A 20,509-nucleotide genomic window follows, 5' to 3' on the forward strand; every position below is an offset into this window, starting at 1 on the left:
TGCCCGGGCTGCAGGCTCAATCCCCAGTGAGGGGTATGATCAATGATTCTCTCTCATCAATGATGTTTCTTTCTATCTTTACCTCTCCCTTCTTCTCTGAAATCAATAAAAAAAAATTTTAATGTATTTTTTAAAAGAATAGTTTCTTAATGTTTTAAAATGAGAAAATTTCCCTTTAAAAAGTACTTTAAAAAGTGATGACATAATTATAGTCTAAATTGTGACAACTATAAAATCTCAAAACTAAGCCTTCCCATTGTAGTAGAAAAACATAAGGGAATAAAGGGACATCTTTCTTAAAAAACTATTTTCCATTTGTAATCTCTTTGATCTGTTCTTATTCATAACTGATCTTGGCTATGAATCACTTGTTACAATAAAGCAAAAGCAAAATTTAATGGATGTACTCAGAGCCTTCTATACCCACATCTGGCAAACATTTTTAGTTTTAATAGTTACCCAATAGGATAGTTATTACAATTTGCTTATGTGTTTTCTAAAACAGAATTTGGAACTCAGTTCTAACTTTGGACTTCATTTTGGACTTACTTAGGAAGTTATTTAATGAGGAGGGATGTGCCTAATGAAATCTCGACTCTTTGCAAACCTATATAAAAGCAAGTTCATATTTAGTATAAACTCTTCCCTTGGTCAAAGGAAACAAAAGAAAAAATAAACAAATGGTATTACATCAAGCTAAAAAGCTTCTACACAGCAAAGAAAACCATCAACAAAATGGAAAGACAACCCACTGAATGGGAGAACATCTTCATCAAAGATACATCTGATCAGGGGTTAGTGTGCAAAATTTACAAAAAACTTATAAAACTCAACACCAAAAGAACCACAAACAATCCAATTAAAATTGGGCAAAAAACCTGAACAGACACTTCTCCAAAGAGAACATACAGATGGCCAATAGACATGTGAAAAGATACTCAAGATCGCTAATCAGCAGAGAAATGCAAATTAAAACCACAATGAGATACCGCCTTGCACCTGCTGGAATGGCTATCATCAATGAATCAACAAACAAGTGTTGGTGAGGATATGGAGAAAAGGAAACGCTTGTACACTGCTGATGGGAATGCATATTGGTGCAGCCACTGTGGTAAGCAGTATGGCGTTACCTCAAAAGTTAAAAATGGAATTGCCTTATGAGCCCATGATTCTACTTTTAAGAATATATCCAAAGAAACCTGACACACTAATTCAAAAGAATATAAGCACCCCTATATTCACTGCAGCATTATTTACAATAGCCACAATTTGAAAACAGCCCAAGTGCCCATCAATCGATGAGTGGATAAAAAAGCTGAATAGGCTAACAGCTGTTGAAGGTTGGGAGTGTGTGTGGAGGGGAGGCTGAGTGGAAAGGTAAAGGGATTAAACAAAAAAGGAAAAACATGGGCACAGACAATAGCATGGTGTTGACACACTACTTTGGTGTATGCTTATTATTAACCTTCTATCATGAGAGCATAGCACTGTTCAAGCATTTAAAGGCAGTTAGGGCCCTGGCCGGTTTGGCTCAGTAGATAGAGCATCCGCCTGCTGACCAAAGAGTCCCAGATTTGATTCTGGTCAAAGGCACGTACCTCGAATGCAGGCTCCTCCCTGGCCTGGGCCCTGGTTTGGGCGTGTGCAGGAGGCAACCTATCAATGTGTTCCTTTCACATCAAATATTTCTTTCTGTCTTTCCCTCTCTCTTACACTCTCTCTCAAAGTTAATAAAAAAAGTATCTTTGGGTGAGGATAAAAAAATAAATATAAATTTAAAAAATAAAGAGAGGTACTTTCACCAGAAGAAGGGAAATCTGGATGGATGAAAACAGTAACTGGAGCTTCCTAACACACATAACTTACTTTACAATTTTATTCTGAAGTCTTGGCACATTTCTCCTTTAAAAAAAAAAATCATCTCCCAGTCAGTCTTCTATAAAAGCATACCCCAATTGGTATAACCAAACAATGATATTGATTTCTGAAAGCAAGACTGATAGACATACCCCTACAGCTTTCAATACAACTTTTGACACTTCTTCACATTTTCTGAAAATCAGGTTTATAGTTCACTCAAATCACTATTAGTTAATAAATGAGTTGTCACATCTAAAAGATTTGTGGCCTAAAGACCTATCGTTATTTGCAAAAGAAAGCAGACATACACAATGGTAGAGGGAGCAGCCTAATGAACTCCCATCCACACATCATGATGAGAATAATATGTAACATGTTGCTCTTCTTGCTTTATCTTTCCCTTTCCCCCCTTTCTTTTAAAAGTAAATATCAGGCATTGTGTCACTTCAGTCCTGCAGACTTCAATGTGCATCCTTTAAAAAGATTAATATTTTAATATCTCTTTTTTAAATTATTTTTGTACAGTAGGAATACATTAGATAGTTTTCTCAGTATAACTAGAGGTCTGGTTGAGTTCTTGCCACCCCTCTTTAACACCATAATTTTTCAACTTCTGAAACTATGGCAACTACATAATTAATGAAAAAAATCTTTCAAAGAACATTCTTTTCTATACAGTTTCATTAAGTGCCTTTGGCTTATAGCCTACATTAGAGGTAGACATGCCATTTAAAAATAGCATAAACCTCAATTTTTCACTTGACAAGAAAACTAACTTCTTGTTTTCACAAAGGTATGGAGAAACATAAAAGTAGTCATTAAGACCAAAGAAAAAAGCTATCCCGTAGCTGTTTAAAATGGGTATTAGCTCCCTACATGAGCAAGCACTGGGTGCAAAACCATATTCTACACAATTTTTTAAAAGGTAGACAGTATTCACACAGTCTAATGACTGAGTAGGGGCAAGTTTCAGTAATCAATGGTCAAATGTTCTTCATTGTGCTGAATCTGCAGACTTCATCATCTCACTTAACATCCACCCTACTAAACAATACAAATTACAAAAAAGTTCATTATACTTTATCTGGAAAGTATACTTGATGTTTATCATGGCTATTGCTTTGTTTCAGAAGAACAGAAAGCACTGTATTTTAATTATATGAATTGTGCCAGACTGACTTGCTGGGTTCCTCAAAGCTAAACCCTAAAATCTTAAAAGCAAGTAAAGGGCTCTTTAGATCCATGAAATAGATCTTTCCTACCTGACCAAATACAATTTGACAAATTTAAAAAGATAACATGTTAATCACATCCTGCCTAATTGTCTGGGGAAAAGGAATAGTCACATAGTAATCAACTGGACATGGAAAGAAAGCTAATTTCTAGTCAGTCAAATAATATTTTTGAATGGAAGCATTTCTTCTGGCTCTCATTAAAAAGCATTTTGTGTATCCCCCCCCTCCCACACACACACACACACACGATTTCTAACAATCGCACTACCAAACAAGAATTAGAAGTAAAAAAAAGTTATTCGAAGGAACATAAATCTTAAGAGGTATATTCTACCTCTTGCACATTCTTCTATAGAAGGTATAAACCATTCATCTTAGGAAAAATTTAAAGGAATTACCCATTAGACCAACAACAACAACAAAAAATCTAGGGGGCCTGAGAGTAGTACAGTTAGAAACTTAATAAGATATACAGAGATAAACCCTCTAATGGGCTATGTAAGTACATATAAGAAAAGGGGACTTACACAGCATATGCTGGCATTGACTAACGTGCAACTGCATGAAGGAGTAGTGCTCCCCTACACACATTACTCATCCATGCTATGTTGCTTGTCCTGACCTTTCGATTTAATTGAATCCACCAGAACCTATTACATTCAGTCTGGTTGCATAAGATTATGACAGTCATTAATGAGCTAAATTTGTAAGTGCACTGAAGATAAACTGCCTGCATAAGAAGGGCTTTTCCCTTTTGTTCCCTTGCTGTTTATTGCAATGGAAACTAGAATACCCATAATTTTAGGACTTTACTAAACGTGTAATGCTGCCTTTTTCCCATATTTGAAGCAATCCAGGTTTGAAGCTTGCCGATTACTTAAGGCTACCCATAAATGAATACTAATTTGGTAAAATTTAAATTGCAATTTTCCAAATAATGCAACAAACTGATCCAATTTTACTCTCCTCTTTCAAGGAAAAAAAAAAAAAAAAAAAAAAAGCTCAACTACAAATTTATCTCAGGAATGATCGCTAAGGCAAGTGTACAATAAACATTCATTTTTATTTGTTCTTTTTCCCCCACCCATTTTTTATAAAAAAAAAAAAAAAAAAAAACCAGACTGTAAAACTTAGATCATACAAATGTCAGGAGCTCTTGCAAATAGATTGCTTGCTTGACATAAAAATGTTTGACTATCCTTTTAAAGTTTCCAAACTCCTCTCCCTTCACATGAGCAGGCTTTTACATTTACTACTGCCTGTGTTTGGAGTAAAGAAAGTAGGGTTTTATAGATGAGAGGTGGATAGGACAGATAGATTTAAAACAAATACTAAAAACTAGATCCTCTTAAAAGGTAGTAAGGATGAAATCTCACTACTCTTGGAACACCATTTCTTTCTTTCTTTCTTTTTTTTAATGTCACAAAGTACACCTGAAAAATATAAGTTACATAGCAATGATTGCACAAACTTTATGCCTGGAAAAGATGCTCACAAGCTGTAGGAAGAGTGAAAACTCAAAGTAAATTTTATGCAACTGGTGTCAATGATAATTTTAAAATATAAAGGTATTGTCACTTGAGGAAAAGAAAGATCATTTCAACAATTTCACTTAGAGGAGCCGGGTGTTGAGTAGACCACGCTAAAACTAAATTACTGCACATGTACATATATCACAAAACTTAAGTGTGATGTATTCGCCACTCGGAGGATACTAGTCATGAATCAGAAAGATTATTTAACAAGTCTCCAGTTCTTAAGATGATTTATCCCAGCACCCTAAATGATAACATTCTCTACTGAAATCAGACAAAAAGGCAGTAAAATGTGGCTGAGCACACATGTTCCGCACAGTAGTTATGAGTTGCTCAAAGGAGTGGAGCTCTAAAATTTATTTTGATTTTCTTAAACTCACTCACTTGTGACCAATCTCATGTGCAATGGTAAAAGCTGAACCCAGGCCAATGTCTTCATTAATGCTGCAGCTCCTTTCAGGCTCACACATTCCAGCCACAGAGGCCAAGCCTGAATAAACAGAAGGAGACACAAAGGGTCAAGCCAAGGTGTTTCAGTCTTAAAAAGCCCATACTTATAAATGCCTGGATTCTTTTTAATAACCTCCATGCACAGAAGGAGCAGTTGGCAAAAGGTTAACTTTCTAGTCATTTGCAAAATCACAGGGGGGAGTTTCACTTTGCCGGCTAGACATTAATATTTTTTGAACTGCAGTCAGTGCTGGAAAATGTCTAGACTAGGGGTTAGATTTATAAATTTTACTTCTGGTAACTTGGGACCACCTAGTAACTTGAGCCAGAAGAGGGAATTCAAGAAAGCATTTCTATTTTAACATTCTTTAGCTGTAGAAAGCAAAATATATCCACATTATTTTTCTAAAGAGATCTGTTTAAGTTTAGTGGGTTCATAAAAATATACAAGCAACTTTTTAGTTACCAAAAAAAAAAAAGGGGAATCCCAAATGGCTTTCTAAAATGACATTTTTATAAAATTAAAAAAAATGAATGATTCAAAAGAGAAAAAGGAGAAATGTTAAAGACAGGAGGTTGTTGAAATTAGTCCTGATACTAATGCAACAATTTCTTTAAGTGTTTTAATGATAGGAAAGTCATTCACATATCCAATTTAGTTCTCCCCTCTCCCATCCCCCTTTGATGTCGTAGAATTATATTAATAAAGAAAAATTACGGTGTTAATTCACTGGTTCTAGTGAAATGTTATGTTACTCAAAGTATTCTTCCTTTAGGGATGTTAGTATGTAAAAGCTTAAATTATTTACTTCCAAATGAATATCAGGCTCTGTGAATTGGTATGCAACTTTAAAACAGTGCTTAGAAAAAGAATCATTTTTGTGTAGAAGATAAAATATCATGGGTTGTAAGAAAACAGATGCCAAATCATACTTACCACACATAGGGGCGAAATTATTTATAAGAACTTGAAGGAAAACCAGGAAAGACTCTTTATATGTTAGTAGTCTACTATCATCAGCCAAATATTAATAATTATCTTCCCAACAAAAGTGATTTGAATCCAATTCAATAAATATTTACCGAGTGCAATAAACAATGTTCTGTGCTGGTATAATTCCCCCAGTTGCTCTGATTTGGAACAGTAAAAGACATTCAATTCATCCTTTTACTGAGGAGAAAGCTCTAGAAATTGTTTCTCTGGATCTTCTAATATGAAATATCCACATAATAACCACATTGGAACAGAGAGGAGGTTAGTGCTGGATTTGCTAATAGACTGTTTACTTTTCCTACTGTTTTATGTGGAAGAGGCAGCAGTTGGGGAAGGGGTTAATTTCTGTTTCACAGAGTTATAAACACTAGTGTTACCCTTGTCCTGCCCTTCCATTCACTTAAAAGTCTTAGGACCTGAAGAAGAGGATGTGAAAAGAGGGACTCCACTGAGAGAAAGAAAAACAGAGAGAGCAAACAAACAAACAAACAAAAAGTTTGCAGTATATTAAATGGCTTCAAGCTATTGGGTTCAACAAGGTCCATGATATGGGATAAAAACACCACTCAAAAACCTGTTTCAAGCTTTATAAAATTAGGTTAAAAAATATGTAATACATAATATAATAAGTATATATTAATAATAAGAAGAATTATTATTAAATTAACATTTCTTACATTTCCCAGAATATATTATTCCATGGGCTAGCTTTTTTGTTGTTGTTGTTGTTTGATATGTGCCATGTGCTGCATTTTTCATTGAGAAGTTTCAGTTACTCCCCGAGGTGTATTTGTAAGCACTGCTCTTTACCTCTGCATCTGATATAAAACCATTAACTCTACTAAAATGACAACTTAAGAAAGAATATATTCTGGAAATAACTACTACTTATTGAAGATATAAAGGTAAATCTTAACTAAAATGAAAGAGTGATTTAAATGCTACTGCATTTTCACAACCCCCCACTATTTTCTGTATTCCTATAAAATCGAAGCTGTCAAAGTTCTTATGTGTGATTGTGTTAATAGGGGTTTGATTACTATTTGGGCCATTTAGATTTCCTTAGTTTGATGGCCACAGTTTGCACCCTTAAATCTACTACTTAGTTAGGTTCAAAAATGGTCATCAAAAGTACTCAGTAAGCAAGAGAATGTACAAGCATCAGCACAAAACCAACATGAAAGTCACTAGCATGGCCATTCAAAAAGAAAAAACCTGCTTACTTCTGTACTGATACTGTATTTCCCACAAAAGGTCAATACATGTGTGTGTGTGTGTATATATACACATATATAGTTTATTCAGTTTTCACTATGAGACAGTATAAAAATAAGTCAGAATGATTTAAATTTTGAAAATTTTATATTGAGCTTGAAAATGCATTGGCCTGTATTGATTCTAGAAATTAGTAAACTATAAAAATTTGAACACATTATTTTGAAAAATATAAAAGGAGAGGGGGTAGGAAAAGACCTCAAATTTACTTTAATAAAAAGGACAATAAAAGTTCTAAGCAGTGTTATTACTGGGACAGTGTTCTCCAATGTCCCAATGAAGAATGTATCTCAATGTAAACAATCTCTCTTCAAAAAGCAGAACAGGATGTGTATACACATACATACATACATTCTGGCTTGTACCTTCTTTGAGGCTTAGTGTCTACTGTACTTAAAGTTGACTAAGCACTTAGTAAATGCTTGCAGAATTTGAAAAATAATAGAAAAGGTAAGTTAAACAGTATAATCTCCACATTAAATAATAACAGCTGTTCATTTTTATACTATTATACTTCTTTACTAAATACCTTTATATTTTCTTACTTAACTGATTTTAAGAACATCCTGTAGCAGAAGGACAGACACTACTTCTACTTTATAGATAAAGAAACTGAGGGACAAAGAGCTAAATAAACTAGAAGAGGCAATGCACTGAAACTATCAAAACCAGGCGTTCATTTCCGGTTCAGAATCCCTTCCATTGGATTACATTGGTCTTGTTAACCTAAACTACTACAAATAAAATCTTTCTGATGAGAGATCTTCCTGTATTATACTTTTTAACTAGAAAACTTCTCCACTGTAATACTCATCCTTCGCTAATTGAGATTTCTTCTTTAGCCATAAATCCCGAGGGAAATGAGGTAGGAGAAGACTGGAAGGCAGGTAAAATCATCAAGAGAGATTTTAATCTCCAAAGAGATGATTCACTGAACACCCCAGGAAGTTGGGTAATACTTTTTTCCCCACTCCTATTTTAATTTGATCTTAAAACATTCTTATGAGGCGCATAGGAGTAGATTTTAAAATTATTCCTTGACAGGTAAAAAGATTGAGATTTGTCATGGAGAAACTAGAGAATTCACCTTCAGTTGCTTAACTTCTGAGTCTGTTAAAGTCTCCTGACACTAAAAAATTATCATAAAAAAGTCCCCATTTCTTAAAATAATTCTATTTGCTTAAAATTTATTTTACTTGAAGTTAATGTAGTTAACTTTTATCAGTATGAAGTTAAGATCTGCAACAAAATGTGATTTTTTTAAATTCTAGGTTATTACAAAAATTATTTTTTAAAAACAAATGATTTGGGGGCACACAAGAAATATAATTGTATCCTCTCTGCTACTATCTGTAATATTTTACAACGTTGCTCTTTTTCGTTCAGATACTAAAAATTTCCAATAATATCTTAATATATGGGGATATACTATTTCCATCAAATTGCACCACCACCCCCCAAAAAAATTAAAAATAAATACTACTCTCAATGCTTCTTCCTTAAGAATCTCCAAAGTGGTTTCTGCCTTTCCTTTCCTCGCCTGAAATTTAAAGATGCTGGTTGCTTTTATTTGCTCTCAAATTCCTTGCTATTATTTTTGGAAAATACGTTACATGAAAATGAGTGGCAACTTCTGATTTATCATTATTGTTTGATGATTTTTAATCATCTCCTAAATTGTTTTTAATCATCACTCTTCTTGTTTCCTAGTAGGTGACATATCCACAAAGATTAGGTTTAACAATTTATAGGAGTCATTTCAGATGTGTCAGAAAGGAAAATGACCAAATTAATAATAAAGAGCAAAGCCCCTGGACCAAAGAGACAATTTGAACTCTCCTCCTTTTATCAAATACTTACCCAGTGTTCCGCAGGGCATATTTTTATAAGTGCAGATATCATATCTATAGAGGAGAAGAAGAAAAAAGATGAAATTTGTAATCTGATCAAATTTTTAAAATAGTTTCATATATTCATCACATTTTTTTTTCTTGGAGCTTTGGTTGTCAGACCACAATCATTGCAATTATGAGCAGCCAGCTGGAGTGTTGGCATTTTCAGCACTCTGGGGGACACCGCTGGCTGCTCTACACTCACAGCCTCTGGCTACCAGCCAGCAGGACACCTGCCAGCAAGAAAGAAAGGTTCAAGTGGATTTTTGTAATTACAAGTTCCGAAAAGGCATCTACCTTACTGTCTTGAAGCTAGAATAGCTTGTCTGCAGATTGCTACTGCTTCTACAAAAAGGGAACAGGTAGTGTTTTTTTTTAATTCCCAATCTTTTTTGAACCTGCTGGAATATTTTCTTATTATAGCCACAGACAGTAGTTCATACTTCTGAGCTGCAAGCACCATTTGGTGTTCATTCAACTTGAAAAGGGGTTCTTATTGAATTAAATAAAAACCAGAGCAAGAAAGCAATGAAAACAAAATAGATATCGCACACTTTTCCTTGTTGTATGCCAGCAATTTTGCGTGGCTAAAATGCAAATACTTTAAGAGATTTTATAAACAGCTAAATAAATAGCTCACTAGGAAGCTTTCCTAATGTCGCTGAGACTTATTCTGATGCTGTGTCGCATTGTAACGCAATACAAATGATGTTCATAAAGTAACATTGCATATTTTTAAAAGGTTACATTTAGAATGCTAAATCAATATTGATGTAAACATTTATTTTTTAAGCATTTTAAAAATATTCTTACAAACTTATTTTTAAAATAAAATACATGTTTCAAAGTGAGAATAAAAACTAAACTTTTAAAAGACTGAATATTTTATATGCCTATATTTTAGGCTAGAAGTACAAAGCTTTTTAGTTAAAAAATAAAATTTCACAAACTGCAGGAAAATCCATGTTGTAAAAAGTTCTTATTTATTGTATATAATGGTTATTAGTCCACACTACTGGGGGAACGTGTTAGTAATTAATCCCTTAGTCACCTCATCTTCATCTTGTTCAAATTCTACAAATGTCTCCTTACATGTGATTTTGTATAACTTTTCTACTTTGACCATTCACACACTCATTGTCTCTCTTCTCTTGTACCCGGTAAACCAATAGGTTGTGGTATCTGGTACACCCTTGACTGTAAGATACAGAGAGGGCACTTGTATGTAGCAAAGCACCAGAAAGTATAATCTGGGTGTTAAAATCCATTTATCTTATGATCATACTGTGTAGATGCCTATGATGTTACATAGACACAACCCATACCAGCAGTCTTCAAGGAAATGCAAACAAAGACTTTTCATAAAGGGTAATGCAGATAAAAGTGTTTGAGCAGAACCTATCTCCAAACCCTCAGCTTCCACTGTGCTTTTCCCAAAACGGAACTGCCTGAGAATGCACCTGTAAGCCATCAATTTACCTTTCGTCTTTTGCCTTTCACAACTGCCCTGATTCTACTTTACAAAAAAAAAAAAAAAAAAAAAAAAAAAAAAAAAAAAAAAAAAAAAAAGCATACTTCTCACCCATCCCAATCCTCATTGTGGTATATTGCTCTTGGGTGTACAAGTCTCCGGAGCATAATGCAAAGGAATAATTCAAGAATTCATGGATCCCAGGGCATAATCTCTTACAAAGCAAGAAAATTGAAGGGTGCAATGTTTATTTCATCTTGGCAAGACTCTATTTATTTATACCTGTCTGTCTGATTGCTTATAAGCCTGTCTATATATCCCTCTCACAATCAGAATTCAGATGCGAAATTATCATGGAGTGTTTTAGCCTATTCATTTGAACTAAAAAATAAAGCCATGCTTGTTATTGACAGACAATAAGTCTGACTTACCTAAGTAGTTTGGCAGTGAGGACTGACTTAGGCAATCAGATTACATGGTGAACATTTTTTTATGATTCAATGAAATAGGCAACTCCAAAGTTGTGACAACATTTATTTAAAGTACATATATATCATATCATATGTTTTTAACTTAGTCTCTGTAGCTACTAAAGCTTATGATTAAATAAGTATTTTTAGATATCAACTTTATAATGTGCAAAGTGGTACATCATTTTTCAAAATTATATTAGGAGTCAAATAAAACAAAATGTTTGAAGATCACAGAAAAATACAACTTGTATTTCCACCTGATAGCAGTCTTCTCACCTCCTCTTATTGCGCTCATGCTGCCTACACCGTTTATGTTACACTTCTGATGAATATTATTTCATTTTGTCATGACTGGCCAAAATACCTACACAAAGGCTAAAGCCATCAACAAATAATGCAGACTAACGTGTCTTAGACTAAAGTAATTCTATTTGCGTTTTCCTCAGTTTTCCCCAATCCTCTGATTTACTTGCAGAATTCTCTACAGGATATTCTATAGGGAAAAGCCAGGCCATTCCTTTTTGGCTTTTGCAAATTCCATTCACTCTGTATCCTTCTGTATTCTATATTACAGAGAAAGCAATTATTGCTTTCTATGCATTACCTTTAATACCAAGCACCGAACAGCAACATTTTTACATTCATTCATTCATACGTGGTTTTGCTGAGCACCTATTGCATGTCCAGGTTTAGAGCCTACATGTAGATGGATAAGTAAGTTGGTTGTGTTCTTTTTGGGAAAAGACATATAAGCAGGTGAGTTACAAAATATTGTGGAAAGATGATTAAATAAATGTAAAAAAGTTAAGCTTACACACAATAGAGTCAATACTCACTAGCTATTATAAAGATGATTGTTGTTTATAGTCAAGTTATATACAAAATGCTATGGAAATACAAAGGAAGGAGTGGTTACACAACAGCAAACTAGGAAACAGATTCATTTATGACATAACATAGATTTTTTTTTTAAGACTCAGATAAAATAAAAAAGGAAGGGTATTCCATGCAGGGAACGGAATAATCGAAGTAGCAGAGTCTGGAAAGGGTAAAGTGTATGCAGGGAATTATGAGAAGTCCAAAGAGGCTGAAACATTGACTATTCAGAGTCAATTATCAGAAAATGAATTGAGAGAGTTGGTGCTGGGGGGACAAATTACTAAGTACTTTGAATGCCAAACCAGATTTGTGTTTTTCTACTGGCAAAAACTTAGGAAATAGTTTGCAAAATAGGGGGAAAAAATGTTTAAGTATATTTATATGAGTGTGTATATAAGTTTGTGAAGTCTGAGAGAATTATGATGGGTACCTACGAAAGAGGTGGGAGAGTAGGGAGAATATAATGGTTTTTATTCTATTGTATACATTTCTATATAACCAGTATTTAGTCAGAATGTGCTTTAGCTATACCTGTCTCTGACTATCAACACACACACAAAATAAATTGACTAAAATTAGACTAATAAATGTTTAATAAATATTGAAAATATGTTTTTCATTAAAGAAAGAAATTAGTGGTTTTCAGACTGGCCAAAAGATTTTAGAGGCATGCCCTCATTCTGCATGAATCAGACAAGGATCCACCAAACTTTGTAGGCTGCACACTTAGGTAAAGCTCCAAGATTGTCTGGTGTGTCTACTCTTTGATTTGGAGAATCCTGGTGCCAGATGACAAATACAAGAGGAACAGAATTCTTTTTTTTCTTTTTTTCCTGCCCACTCTTCACACCCTTGAAGCAAATCAATCTCTAAAAAATCTTGACCCACCCAAATGTGACAGGTGCTCTGAAAATTAGGCTGGCTACAAAGTACAGTGGAGTCTTAAAAAGTGATAGAAAAGCTGAAATATAATTTTAAAAATGTTCTCTGCTTTCTGACTTTTGATAGAAAAACAACCTATCACTATGGTACTTGTTTTGTTTCTTCTACTTGAAAGAATAATAAAGGCCTTCAGGCAGATAAAAAAAGAACTAAGAAACATGATCTTAGGCAATCCACACAAAGATAGGTGCCTAAAGGAAATCAGGGCTCTGCTTTTGGATGAGATGACTACACACATTGCCATTCCCTTACCCTTAATTCATAATGTAGAACTGGCTGACTAAGATCAAAACCACAGAGGTTGGTTGAATATCTGTTACTACAGCACTGGTACACTTTTCTGCTGTACTTTCAGCTCTAATTTCCTAATCATTTTTGGTTAGGCATGACTAACAAAAGAAACTGACCAAAATGTATAATTAAATTCCATTTTAAGGTCTGCAAAATATAGCACTACCTTACAATGATGAAATACCTGGATGGTTTCTTAAAACCTTTTCCAAAAAATACATTCCATTCTTATGTAAGAGAAACAGTCATTACAACGAATCATTCCTTTCAATGATTTAGTTTTAAAACAGAATGAATCAAAAATCTAAACTTTGAGACTCATTGTTTAACAGTGAGTCACAGACTTACTTCCAAACAGAATGTCCTAGGTCCTGTGCTGTCTCATTTGTACTCTTAGAGGTGGTGGTAAAAGCCAAGTGATGTTGACACAGCAATTTTCTGCTTTTCTTTTTTACATGCACTGAGGCACCGGAATTATGAAACTTACATCAGTTATAAAAATAATTGTAATAAAATAATACAGAAAAAAATTATTTAGCCTAACATATGCAAGAGAGCCCGCTTCCTAGCTATCCCCACCTCAAATCCACATCCTTCTTGCATACAAAATACATTCATTCCATCCCAACAACCTTAACTCACCCCAATAAACTTAATTCAACCCACAGAAGTCTTCACTCATTGCAGAATTAACTCTAAAGTCGAGAGTCTCCTCTAAGTATCATCTAAATTAGATATGGGTGATTTAGGTACAGTTCATTATGAGGCAAAATTCTTTTTTTATCAGTGATCCTGTAAAATCAGAAAAGCTATGTACTTCCAAAATACAATGGTGGGACAAACATAGGATGGACGTTCTCATTCCAAAGAGAAGAAATCGAAAAAAGAAAGAGGTAATGGGTCCAAGTAAATCCAAAATCTAGCATAGCAAATTCCACTAGATCTTAGTTCTCTAGAATAATCCTCTTTGGTTGATGCTCTGCCCTTTGGACCGACTGAGGTAGCAGCATCTCCACATGACTTTGTGGGTAGCCCGCTCCTTCAGTGTGGCAGCATACTGTCCACATGGCTCTCCAAGGTGGAGGAAGACTTGTCTCCAAGGACACACTCTCTGGGCTGTGGTGAGAGTAGTAGCCCTGATGATCTCTGAATTGCCTTTGGGGCCCTGCTTTCTTCTACTTGAAAGTATAATGTATGTTCACAGCCTTCCTTTATTCCCTCCTATTTTCTCTCTTCTAGTCCCAGTTGGCTGTGTTTCTCCTGTTATAATTCCATCTCTATGGATGGTTCTGTTCAGATTGCTGATTATTTCTACAGTTCATACCCACACTGATCTCCTTATCAAATACAGTCAATCAGCCACACCCTTAGTGTTCAATTCCAACATACTTCCTCATTTTTTGCAATATGAACAAGGTGAGATTTTCCAACTCTTTAAGTTCCAGTTCTTTAAGCTCAACATTCTCTCTTTCAATACAGTTCTTCTTTTCACACTTTACTATAAGCAGTCAGGAAAAACCAACACTTTGCTTAGAAATCTCCTCAGCTCAATATCCAGTTTCATTGCTCACAAGTTCACTCTTCTACAAAACATTAGAACATGGACATAATTGAGCCAAGTTCTTTGCCAGTTTATAAGAACCACTTTTTCTCCATTTTACAAAAAAATAAGAGAAATATTCCTAGTTTCTAACTGAGACATCACCAACCTGACCTTTATCACCCATATTTCTACCAACATTTTGTTCATGATTACTTGTGTATTCTATACGAAGATGGAAGCTTTCTCTACAGCTCTACTCTTTTCTCTCTGAACTTTCACCAGAATCGCTTTTTAAAAATATATATATTTTTTATTGATTTCAGAGAGGAAGGAAGAGTGAGAGAGGTAGAAACATCAATGATGAGAGAGAATCACTGATCAGCAGCCTCCTGCATGCCCACACTGAGGATTGAGTCTGCAACCCGAGCACATGCCCTGACCAGGAATCAAACCATGACTCCCTGGTTCATAGGTCAGTGCTCAACCATTGAGCTACGCCAGCCCAGTCAGAATATACCTTCATAGAAAGTACCTTCATAGAAATCATGGCTTCCTTCTAGAATGCAGTTCGAAATTCTTCCAGCCTTTACTCCTTATCAAGTTCCAAAACTTCCCATTTTTAAGTACTTTTTACAGCAGTACCCCACTCCTCAGTACCAATTGCTGAATTAGTCAGCTTTGGAATTCTGTAACAAAATACCATAGGTTGGTTGGCTCAAACCACAAACATCTATTTCTTGAGGAAGTCCAAGATCAACATGCTGACAGATTTGGTGTCTGGTAATGGGCCTCTTCCTGAAACAATTTAAAGATTATCATTCATATTGTGGGTATCTCACCCAGCCCACTTGTCTAGCCTTAAGTCTACCTCTGTTTCTCTCTGCAAACTCAAGCCATATTTGCCTTCTTTCAATTCCTGAATGTACCACGTTTCATCTCATGAACTTTGACCTTGCTATTCCCTCCATCTGAAACACTTTTCTACCAACTCCACTCTCTTTGCTGGTTACATACTATTCTTTGTACTGGTCAATGCACTTTCTCAAAGAAGTCTTTTCTGACTCGATGAGGTTCCCCTAAGAAATACTTGTTGAGCTCCCTAACATTTCCCTTCATAGCTCTTATCAGACTGGTAATTTCATGTATATGTCTTTCCCACTAGATTGCAAATTATTTGACATTAGGGACTGGTCTATTTTGTACACTCCTGTATTTCAGGACCCAGTACAATGCCTGAAGCACAGTAGGTGTTCAGTGTCATTTCCCAATACCTCTGTCAACAACAGTAAGAAAGCTATTTTAAAAGCATCAAAACTCAGTTAGATAATGAAGTTCCTGTCCGTCAGGAAAGCAAAAATTATTTAAAGGTAGATTTAATATAGGATTCCCTTGGTATATAGATAATGGAATATGCTGGTTTCATGCAAAATTTATATACTAGCAGATTCATTCTTATTCACAGATTTAAAAATTAAACCAGTTTTTCAGCAATTATTTGCTGAAAGCTTATCATGTGCTGGCATAAGGAATAGCATAAACAAGGCTAACATAACCCCTTATCTTAAGAAGCTTAGAAACTTTTCTAAGATCAGTAAAGGTTTCATCGGGCATTACCAAAAAGAGAAAATGTTTTCACACTTTTACACCACTGGAGTACAATTAATTGGACTGAACTTTGGTCATTTTAGCATTATTTTTGAATCCTCCTTTTCCTTTGTTCTTTCACATGAAGTGGATAATTTTTCTCAGTGTAGATATATTCATCCTCTTAATTTCAACCCTACTTACAACTTCCTAATATATATCCTAAGTATCTCTTGTTGAGATTAATGCAAATAGTATTTATCAACTGTACATTATAGAGAGCGTATTGTTCCTAAGAGGATGAGATAAAGGAGGAAGTGGAGGAGGAGGAAAGCACTGGACAAAAAAACAATGTCTATGAGAGTTTAAATTGGTTTCTGATCCCTGGGGAATTTATATTTCTCATTATAAAATTATTAAATGGCCTTCAGATTATGATTAAGTTTTTCATGTATTTAGCTACAGGGGAAAAAAGTGTTGATTATGCTAACTTGCATACTCATTGTCAGCTATATTTTTCATTGTAAATTAACAATGAGTGGGACATTTTTATTTCTTATTATCAGTTTCAAGAGTTTGGTTTGTTTTTTAAGTGTATCTTTTAAAATAAATGTGCATGCTGACAAAAATAAGGTTTTGAAATCTCCAAGTAAGGGACAGGTTCTAGAGTACATTAAATTCACCTAATTAATCAATCCCAACCTGACAGATATATTTCTCCTTTAGGGAGTAAATAACAAACCATGTATTTTTAATATTAAAATTACAGCACTTAGAACAAAGATACATACAGTTTTTTAATAAAAATAGTTGATTTTTTAAGAAATAAAATAATTAAGTTTGTCTGTTGCTTAAGAAACAAATTACTCCCCTATAAAAAAAATATAACTTTCTCTAGCATTATGTTTAGTGTATATTCTATTTAACATCAACATGTAATGGAAATGCTTTATAAAGAGTGAAAAAAAAATTGTTTTTTTATGTTATTTATAATAAAAGGACAATTTATAGAAGGAACTTTACTACACCTAAAAATTTTTTCTAAATTTTTACTATAGCATCTTTTTAGTTTTACAGAACATGCAGACCACAACAGCTCTTTGCCTTCAAATAAAATACACAGCCTATTTTGTCTTCTTGCTCAAAAACCTCAAAACCAAAGAAGCTATTTAAAGGAAAAGCATAATATACATGTAGAGCATTGCTCAACAAGGAGAAGAATTTTTCTATTGTTAGTATATAGGTCCTTTAAACCTAGCCACAAGCAACCAATGCTATGGCTTTGTTAGGCAAGTATGTTGGTAGCTGATTTGCAAAGATAAATAATTTTTATTTATGGTCAAACAAACTACTTAAGAACATTGATTTTGAAATTTTTGCGTTTTTAAAATGCACATAAAGGAACTACTGTTAAGAGAAAACATCACCACACGACTTTATCATTTGAAGATATAGATGTAAAGCTAAAATCTTAAAATAATATATTTAAACTACAACATAATCATTTCTCTTTTTATTGATATTTTCCACGAAATCAATGAACAAACAACAGCTGTCAATTGTCTTCTAAAATATGGTCTAACTAAGAGAAAGCGGAAAAAGAGGTCATATTGACTCTTCTTCTAATTTAATGGAGCATCACACTATAATGTCTTATTAACAGAATTGACTATAACTCCAATTACATTAACTCTATCAAGTCAACTAGCCACATTTCCATAGGACTGATCATAATCAGAATTTATTAATCAACTGTTAATTTTTCTCAGTCAGAAAAGAAAAGAATTTTTCAATTCTTTAGTACCTAATGAGCTACTAAAGTGATAAATGTCTCAAATGCCTTTTGAGTAGTTTGATGTCACCAACAAGATCTATAGTATTACAAAAGACTTCACATGTCTCATAGTCACTTATTCTAACATTTTAAGTGTAAAATTTTCTTATATCTAATCTAAATCCTTCATGCTACAGGTTAAGTTGATTACTTTTTGTTTGACATTCAGTGAAGATTAAGAACATCTGTTCTCCATTCTTTATGCATAAATTAAATACCTCTCCTCTTCTCTAGAATAATAATAATCTCTACTACTTAACATTTTTTCATTTAGGTTTCTTTTTCAACCCTTTAATCATCTTTGTGGTCCTCCTCTGAACTTTCTCCAAGTTCACCATGTCCTTCTTAGTGGTGGAGCCCAGAACTCAAAACAATGCTTTCATAAGGCTCTGACCAGTGGCAAGTACAATGAGAAAATTATCAAGTTCCCTACATTCTTGATTCTTATTTATGTGACCTTGTGTTGTGTTTGCTTTAACCACAACATTGTACATTGTTAACTCATACTAATCTTATTATTCCCTTACTGCTAAGGGGATTTCCAACTTTACTTAAATATAGTCAGTTACTCATTTTTGGATTTTTGCTATTTTTCCTCCCTAACCATACTGCATTATATTTGTCCCCTACTATACTTCTTCATTATCCTATTTCTACCCAATATTACAATTTGCAAAATTATTTTAGTCTAACAAAAATTATTTGAGCCTGGCTGGTTTGGCTCAGTGTTTGAGCTTCAACCTATGAACCAGGAGTTCATGGTTCAATTCATGGACAAGGTATATGCCCGGGTTACAGGCTCGATCCCCAGTAGGAGGCATTCAGGAGGCGGTCAATCAATGATTCTCTCTGATCATTGATGTTTCTATCTTTCTGTCTCCCTTCTTCTCTCTCTCTAAAATCAATAGAAGCATTTTTTTAAAAAAAATAATAATAAGGTGAGCCCTATATGGTATAGCTCAGTTGGTTGGGGCATTATCCTGTACACCAACCGACTGTGGGTTTGATTACTGGTCAGGGCACAACTTAGATTGAGTATTAGATCTCTGGTCAGGGTGAGACAGGAGGTTATCAATAGATGTTCCTCTCTCACATTGTTAATCCTTTCTCTCTCTCTCTCTCTCTCTCTCTCTCTCTCTCTCTCTTTCTTTCTTTCTCTCTCCCTCCCTCCCTTCCTCCCTCCCTCCCTCCCTCCCTCCCTTCCTCCCTCCCTCCCTCCTTCTCTCCCTCCCTCCCTCCCTCCCTCTCTTTCACACTAAAAAATAAAATCAATAAACATATCCTAGGACAAGGATTAATAATAATGTGATATAAGGCATCGATGCTTCTTATATTTTTCTCCCATTTCAATTGCCAATAATTTATTAAGAATATTAGAACACTTTGTCACTACATGTCTATAAGAAAGATTTAAGTGTTCTAAAAAAAAAAAAACTTGAGTGCCAGAATTTATCACCCTCTGAAAAGGTATGATTATGATTGTGGAGGCCTTGCTAAATTTGCTCCATCACTTTCAGGTCCCAGCCCAACACAAAAAATCTCAAGGTATGAATAACCAAAATGCTTCCAAAACTTCATAGTCTCAAAGAGCTAGATTAAAATTTCTCCAATATATTGACCAGTTTTGGTTTTTTGTGTGTGTGTTTTTTTTTTTTTTTGGGGGGGGGAAGGTTTGCAGAAAACAATGGAAAGCTTGGAGGATCACAGTATATTTTAACTCTTTGGGTTACCTCGCTCTACTAGGTCTTCTATTCTGTTTATAACCAAAGAAGATTTGTTTGAGTAAGTTTACTGATGAATATTTTAAAAAAGCATTTTAATAATAACCTGATTATATGTGGAGCTATACCAGATAAAATACTAAGGATGTTAAAACTGATCTGGTTTTCATTGTGTGGGAAGTAGGTATTTAAACATTATTAACATGGAAGTATATACAGCCAGACAAAATCTATCAAGTCATCTATTGCTATCACACAGACATGAATTGTAGATCATACATAGTTCTTCAAGAGTCAATGCTCTTAAGAGATGGAAGACAAGGATCAGGACTTAACTGCCATGGAGAAAAAAAGTGTTCTATGCTCCCCATGCACAAAACTGTTCCAGCTAGCTTTTAAAAATATCTAGTGACGTCTAATATCGCTCTGTACAAAGTATAGAAGCAAAAGATGTTTGTAAGTTACAAAGTTCTATTGTTTAATGGTATCCAAAAGAGAAATTGAGAATGATTAAATATATTAGAAAGATG

General features: G+C 34.3%; 1 protein-coding gene across 2 annotated transcripts in view; it reads right to left on the minus strand.

Annotated features, from left to right (window-relative positions):
- The window catches only part of ADAMTS6 (ADAM metallopeptidase with thrombospondin type 1 motif 6), a 192,554-nt gene that overhangs the window by 113,935 nt on the left and 58,110 nt on the right, over positions 1 to 20,509 (minus strand). For both annotated transcript variants that reach the window (XR_004983049.2, XM_036410424.2), the window contains exons 8-9: positions 9,210 to 9,253; positions 5,015 to 5,120 (exon numbers count right to left, since the gene is read on the minus strand). Coding sequence is in view for 1 of the 2 variants with exons in the window: in XM_036410424.2 (XP_036266317.1) it covers positions 5,015 to 5,120; positions 9,210 to 9,253 (150 nt within the window). In the remaining variant the exon portion in view is untranslated. The remainder of the gene's footprint in view (positions 1 to 5,014; positions 5,121 to 9,209; positions 9,254 to 20,509) is intronic.

Source organism: Pipistrellus kuhlii, unplaced genomic scaffold, assembly GCF_014108245.1.
Source record: "Pipistrellus kuhlii isolate mPipKuh1 unplaced genomic scaffold, mPipKuh1.p scaffold_m20_p_4, whole genome shotgun sequence".
Lineage (NCBI taxonomy): Eukaryota > Metazoa > Chordata > Mammalia > Chiroptera > Vespertilionidae > Pipistrellus > Pipistrellus kuhlii.